This window comes from Dendrobium catenatum, unplaced genomic scaffold (assembly GCF_001605985.2).
Source record: "Dendrobium catenatum unplaced genomic scaffold, ASM160598v2 fragScaff_scaffold_1507, whole genome shotgun sequence".
In the NCBI taxonomy this organism is placed as follows: domain Eukaryota; kingdom Viridiplantae; phylum Streptophyta; class Magnoliopsida; order Asparagales; family Orchidaceae; genus Dendrobium; species Dendrobium catenatum.
Genome location: NW_021319969.1, coordinates 176,344 through 183,637, shown reverse-complemented (window position 1 = coordinate 183,637; position 7,294 = coordinate 176,344). Strand labels below are relative to the sequence as shown.

Genomic DNA, 7,294 nt, shown 5'->3' with positions numbered 1-7,294 from the left:
TCATTTCCCATGCTCATCTCCTCTCTAGAAAGTGGCTCTAGAGGTGGCATGTCGTCCTCTCCCTCAAGGATCTCTACTGCCAGATTCCTCCTCCCCCGAAGCGGGTTTGGATTTCTTCCTACGCCCTGGTCGCCGACAGTCTCTCTTGCTTCCGACGCCGTCGGATTCATCTTCATCTCAAGTAATTTCTTCATCATCTCTTCCATCGCTGCGAACCTCCCTTCCAACCTGTCAGTGTTGGTGGAGATTTCCAGGAACTTTCCCTCCAGATCTGTCTTCAGTTGTCCGAACTCGCCTTCTAATACTTTCACATTCTTTCCGGCTATCTTTCTTCTAACGAATCACAAAAATCATCTTCCGGAAAAGATAAACTTACTGAAATTTCAGAATTTCAGCCGCCGGTGGTCCAGAATCGATGCTCTGATACCAATTTGATAGGAAACACTTGTGTTCGCAAGTATTCCTAACCCAAACCAATAAAATTACAGCAGCAAAACAGCAGAAAAAAAGGGAAAACGCAGCAGGAAATTGGGAAATGAGGAGAAAAACACAAGATATCGCTTGTATTTCACTAGAAATCAAAGAAAATAGAAAAGATACAATTGATCCTCAATTCGAGAGGAGGATCGATCTCTCCCAAATCTCTGGCAACGCCAAGAGCCCAAAGAAAACCTAAATCTACGAGATCTCAAATTTCAGCCAAATTCAAGATGCCCAAACCCTAGGAAAAACATCTATTTAATGCATACAAATCAAAAGGAATTCCCTAAACAGTCCCTACATTCAAATTTTTCTCTGAAATCCCCCAAAAATCCTTCCTAAAATGCTCTGTTTGAGCGGTCAGGCCGCTCGCTCTCCGCCAGGAGGCGGAATCTCCGCTGTTTTGCGATTTCCGCCCGTGAACCGGTCCCGCCTGGACCGGTCCAGTGGACCGGTCTAACACTGATTAACCATGCTTTATCATGATTTACACGGTTGGACAAATAAAGGGATAGTTTTAAATCATTTGTTAATTTATATTCAGGAATAGCCTGTTCAGTAGCTTGATAAGATATCCATTCAAAGTTTTTTAGTACTTATTTAATTGATAATTTGACTCGGTTAGGAGAGTAGAGGTATTAGATTTGACTTGTGTTAAGAAAGGTAGGGGTAGACCTAAAAAGACTTGGTTAGAAAATATTAGGAATGACCTTTCTTTATTAGATTTAAATGAGAATTTGACTTTTAATAGGACACAATGGAGAAAAAGGATTCATGTAGCCGACCCCACGTAGTGGGTTGAAGGCTTGATGTTGTTGTTGTTGTTCTACATTTACTATTCAATTATTTACTAATATATCAAAATTTTAAACAATTAATTTGTCTTTGGTAATAAGCTTATAAGTTTACTTTTGAAACTCGGGCATATTCAAACTAAATTCAAGCTTAATATTCAAATAGATCAAAACAAAAGAGCACAATATCACTCAATTTAGTTTGATTGTTTACAACCTTAACTCTAGTAGAGCATATAATTGTCAAATTCATTTGTTTAAACCTTGCTATATAAGAAGATTTTTAGGCTTTTTAGTCTTTTTTGCTTATCTCTCGCTTTGACATCGACCACAATAATATCTAATGTATAGATGTTTCTCTATTGATGATTGAATGATAGTTATTACTTTATTTATGACCAAGTTTAACAACTTCACTAAAAACATTTTCAAATAACATGAACTTATAATTCTCTTGAGCATTAAAATTATGATTTCACATTTTCACTCAATGTCTTGCTCATCCTCAACATTTTGTCTCCTCCGCCTGCTCTTCTATTTCCTCCCACATGACTATTTAAAAATTTATTTTTCCATATAATTCGTTTCTCCACAATCCCCTCATCTTCAGCTCTCTCTTAGATTTCCTCAAACATTACTAAATATCTTAATTATTCTTTTAAAATTTTAAATTAAGATTAAAATATTTGGTGTAACTTAAATCCTTGATTTCCTTTACACTCCACAAAATTAGTCAATTCTACTTGATCTCATTTTGTAATTGAGAAACTAAGGAAAGTCGTATAAGCAATTACTGACCTTTTACCTACGAGAGCAAGTTGGTATGCTCTCCAATGGTTATATAGATCCTTTCACATACAAACCAAGGAACCTATAAACAAATCAAGGCAAAATTCCCCCCCCCCCATCCCCCTTTGATTGAGGGTGCTAATTGAGAGTTTTTCTTTGTAGAAATAAAATATAAAAGAAAAATAAAGAAAAACAAAATGACAAAAAGGGCTTTGGTGTAAGGTTGTTGACACTTTTTTCAAGAGCTGGTACACTTTTGGCTGTAGAAAACTCATTTCATATGCCAATCCTATAGAGTTAAACTGAGCAACGAAAGAGCCGAATCATACTTATTTTCTTGCATTCATCCTTTATTAGGTTTATCTGTGACTTAACGTATGAACTTTCATTATTTAGGATTGATTATTGAAGTAATGAATAGTTTAAGGAGAAATTCGTGCGTCTCTTATTCATGGTTTTTTTTATTGGAGTATACAACATCAATAGCTTCAGATTCATTGTTTGCTACTTTTGCATTTGTTTTTTTTGTATTTCCAATTGATTTTCAAAAAAAGAAAGACAAATATCATAGATGCTTGCACTCAAAATCCTTGCTTGTGATCTCATTAGATTCCCTCGTATCTCTAGTGACTTACATCAGAATTTATGCCAGAAGAATTCCAAATTCCTGGTGCTATCAAAACCTCTTTATTCTTAAAAAATTACTGGAGGTTGGTGCTTTCTTTATGGATATTTTGTTAGCTTGATAATCTTTTTTATGCCCGCTGCTCACGGTCAGATTCATTTTGTTAATAATATTTATTATTTATGCTTGTGGTCTACTATTTTTTTTCATGTAATTAATCTCGTTTATCATTTTTTATGCATTCTAAGAGTTATAATTGTTAAATGACAAAAAAAAAAAAAAAAAAAAAAAAAAAAAAAAACCATAGAAGTTTTCTTTTATCTTTCAAATTTATTTCATATGTTATTGTTTCTGATTTATAGTTTTCATTTTCTTTGCATTTCAGTTGATTCTTTTCAAGTTATGTGCTATATTGATGGTTAATTTTAATATGTTATAGACATCATTATTTTACATTTTACAGATATATCGCCACTTTTGTGTTTGACGTCTTAAGTAACTAATATCTGGTTGAAAAGGGCAGGTGCCTCACCTCTGAATTTAGGTCAATGCACAGTGATGGCTCAACACCCACCACACCGAGAAATAGATGCACATGAAGGGTTTGTTTTTGAAATTCATGGTTGACTGTTATGAATTAGATTTATAAGAGTGTGTCCATTCTTGTATGCAGGTAAAATGTGCATTGTTTAAGATCTTCATAATGTCGAGCCATACAATTTTTCCATTTTGAGCTTACCTTAATTTTTACGCTGTGTGATTGTCTTCCTTTTGTTATGTATGTGTCTAAATACTGAACCTTGAAAGCTCGTGCTTTTCTCCTAGTAAGCCAATTAACTCTTCTTGGTTTGAGACCTAAATCTTTCATAACCATTACTTAATTATTATGCTGTTTGTTGATAGTTTTAATTTTTTAACTAGGTTATCATTATCAGTTTTTCCTGATTATACTATTGTTAGTAGATCTCACAAGCAGATTTTGAGCTATTGAAAAAGGCGGAAGAAAACTCCAAATTATTGTCTGAAGTTGTTCAATCTCCAGACAAACTACAGGTGAAATATTCTTTTACAGAAATTTCTTTACCCATCGGCCTCTGATTATTCTGTAGTTTGGTAGATTAGTATGATTAAATTGGAATAGCTTAACATCTTGTAGATGATTCTTTTTTTTTTTTTTGAATCATCACATATTTTATTGCTAAATCAGCTGGCTTCCATTCTCAAGATTGTCACAGAAACGTAACCGTCTTCTGTTGATGTTTCTTGAGCTTGGGCTATATTTATTGTCAATCCATCACAGTCCGATCTGTAAAAATTATCTTATCTGAGCCCTTTTGTGTAAGCAATCTACGTTTTATGTTCCTATGTTAGTAATGTAGATGCAACTTCCACTTTCTTTGGATTTCTATCACATATTTTATTTTTTCTGATTCATCAAACCTTTCCTTTACTATTATTTCCATTTTAAAATGATAACTTTCCAAGATAAATGCTTCCTTTATTTTGCTGTAGAGGGCCCTTGAGGAAAAAAGAAATAAACTTGCTGAGGTGAAGAATTCTGAGAGGCTGGCAATTCAGAGTGTTCAAGAGAAAAATACGGCTATAGAGGTGTACTTGAAGGTAACGAGGAGTCTTCCGTAGCACAAACTGATAGCGCAAGTTTGCAAGATTCCATTTTTATGAAATTGATTATTTTGAGATAATTATTTAGGCCCTTTTAATTGTCTTTTTTATGCTTGATGATTTATTATGGACTTGATTATATGTTTGAGATATATTTGGCATTGTATTGGGGGAACTATTGTATGGTTTTTTGACCCCATGATCTGCTTCTTTGAAGGAAGTAGTATAAAACATTTCCTGGATGGACTTGATAGGTTTTTGTTTTGTTCCTTGCAGGAGAGATGATAGCTCTTACTAATTAAACCGACCTAAAAAATCATTAGTTTGTAAGAAAACTGAACACCAGTGTAATAAATTTCAACTGAAATGAGCTGTAGCATCAGATCCATTGATTTTTATATTATTTTGTAAACCAACTTAAAGCATATTCACCCAAAATTCATATTATATTGTCATCAATCTACAGTAGCTGATCTCAAAATTATGGTAGAATTTTATATTTTAAGCTTTGGCTTCTAACTCTTGATTCTTTTGCAGTTACTATAGCTGTCTAATCTTGTCTAATCTTCTGAAAATATGTTTCTATTTATTTTTTGTTTTTTACATGGAAACATAAAGCTGCCTTTTTTGTGATTTTGAACGTGGGCTGCTTGGCACCTGCAAAAACTGAGAAAATGTGGCTTCCTGATCCTTTAATGGAAAGCGGTTACAAACTATTTTGTTTATTCAAAGATCCGTACTTATCATGGTTCAGATGCTTTTTCATTAACTTGTGTTTTTGTTCACTCTTTGCACTTTATCTTTCCTCAAAACTTGAAATTCTGGATGGTCAAGTGGCCTACTTGGTTCAAGAGCTTGCCTTCCAGGTCAGGTTGACCTGGTTTTCCCCCTTCTCCCTTGGAATCATTTTTGGCATTTCCATAAGTATGTAGTGCTGATGAAGAACAAATCTTTAGAGCATTATGTTCTCTCTCTTTTTTAATAGGTTTGCACTGATCAATTCTCTCTTTTGCATTGCAGGCCTCTGAAAAAATGTCTAAGCTTTCAAGCCTAGTACAGGCAACTCAGGAAGAAGTATGTTTACTATTTTTTTTTTTTTAAATTTTCTGATGCTAAAGCTAACCTCTACTCAAACTTCCAAGAAGTAATGATAACTGTTATGATTTCAATGAATAGTAAATTTATGGAACCCAAAGAAGGATTTTTTATGGCTATTTTCTTTTTTCACGGTTGCATTTCTGCTTGTGGCTAGCTTAGTTTGATAATGGCTGGAGACACCATTTTGCAATGTTGTAACTTGGTATGCCTAAGGAGAATATTTTGTTCGAGCATTGTGTCCTAAATTTGGTCCAATCTATTGCTTTGAGATGAGTGTAATTCAAGAGTTTGATTGATTAGTCATGTATTATACTAATTTCAAAATTAATTTAATAAGTAGAAAATTCATCCTAATTAAATTTGGGTTAGAATAAGCCAACCCCAAATTTTTTCTTTGAGATAACATTAGGTACCATTATTTTTCAATCACGCCCATTAAAAAAATCAGTCCAATCTAGTAAGAAACTGTTCATAATGCTTCATTGCTGGTTGTTTCAGATAAATTCAGCAAAAAATATAGAAAAAGACTTGAAAGCTTTGAAGGTCAAGATGAGTAATGATGCGGTTTCTGATATGTCCGTCGAAGCGAAGGTGTTTGAATTGCAAGGGAAAGGTTGTGCTTGTTGTAGTTGATCTAAATTTGTTTTAACATATTCTGCTAGCATTTTTACCGGCAAATCATACCTTTGTTCATTAGAACAAATTATTTTACCTTTACTTTTATGTTTAATTTTTTTTTTTCCAGCAAAACAAGCTGAGGAGCTGCTCAGAACAACAGAAAAGGAGAGGCATTTAAGACTTGCAGAGGATATTCAGAAACTCAATAATGCCAGGGCAGAAGTAGAACATGACCTTAAATGCTTGGAGCCCAGGGAAAGGAAGCTTGAGGATATGGTGGCCAGGGTAAATCTCTTCCCCCAAATTATTTATTTAAAAAAAAAAAAGAGTTAAAGCCTGAAATAATTCTCAAAGTTATGAGCTTTACTTTGAAATGGGTACAATATATGAATAGCCAATTGAAATCTATTGAACATCTCTTTTAAAGTAAATCCAATAGATTTGAAATCCATCCTCATCTATTTTTTTTTTTTTTTCAAATGAAAATTGATATTTCTGGTTTGTGTTTTTTTCAATTTTGTTAGAGTGATAGTTTATGTCAAGAGGCTGATTCAGTAAGGGAAGCAGAGAAATTGAAGCAGCAAAAGCTCCTGTCAAAGCTAGAAGAAATTGTCCATTTGGTATGCCCACACTTTCGCCTGTTTTATACTTCATTTGCGACAGTTTTCTGACTGCTTTCAAAAACAGTTTTTCAGTAAAAAATTTTTTTAAACTAGAAAGTAGCAAGAAAGCCGTCCGAAATGAAGCCTTATTGATATACGAGAACGTATTCCCATCTTTGGTTTTAATTGTGAAAAATAAAATTTTGTTTTGTTTTGAATGTCTTATTCGTTTCAGTTTCACAGCCATTCAAACCGAACAAACAATTTTCTTGAAATATTTAGAACAGAGTTGATCTCAAAGGATAACATCCACCTGATGTGACAAGCGATGCTGCTTAACGTTATTTTCACTGTATTTCAGCTAGTCTTTGAAAGTTTGTATATGGCATTATCGAAAGCTGGTTTTGCTCTGTGTATATAACTTGAGATTGAAAGGTAGTCAGTCTATCAGGGCTGGATATTAACTGTTTTTTGCTTTGATGTTTTCTAATAGAAAAAAAAAAAAACTTTTTTATAAATTATTTTAGGTTGAATTTAAAAATTATTATATTTATTTTGAGATTCGTGCAATTATAATGGTTTTTGACTTTAATCATAGGCTTTGTTTGGGATTGTTTTTTTGCTGCTTTATAATGTTGTATTTTAATATATTTATTTTTAATTAA

At 33.2% G+C, this 7,294-nt stretch overlaps 1 protein-coding gene across 1 annotated transcript in view; it reads left to right on the top strand.

Annotated features, from left to right (window-relative positions):
• LOC110112099 (kinetochore protein NUF2 homolog) overlaps window positions 1–7,093 on the top strand; it is a 13,269-nt gene extending 6,176 nt beyond the window's left edge. The window contains exons 5-11 of the mRNA XM_020844192.2: window positions 3,652–3,741; window positions 4,201–4,308; window positions 5,332–5,385; window positions 5,908–6,022; window positions 6,155–6,312; window positions 6,552–6,647; window positions 6,865–7,093. Coding sequence (XP_020699851.1) covers window positions 3,652–3,741; window positions 4,201–4,308; window positions 5,332–5,385; window positions 5,908–6,022; window positions 6,155–6,312; window positions 6,552–6,647; window positions 6,865–6,951 — 708 coding nt within the window. The 3' untranslated portion in view covers window positions 6,952–7,093. The remainder of the gene's footprint in view (window positions 1–3,651; window positions 3,742–4,200; window positions 4,309–5,331; window positions 5,386–5,907; window positions 6,023–6,154; window positions 6,313–6,551; window positions 6,648–6,864) is intronic.
• The last annotated feature ends 201 nt before the right edge of the window (window positions 7,094–7,294 follow it).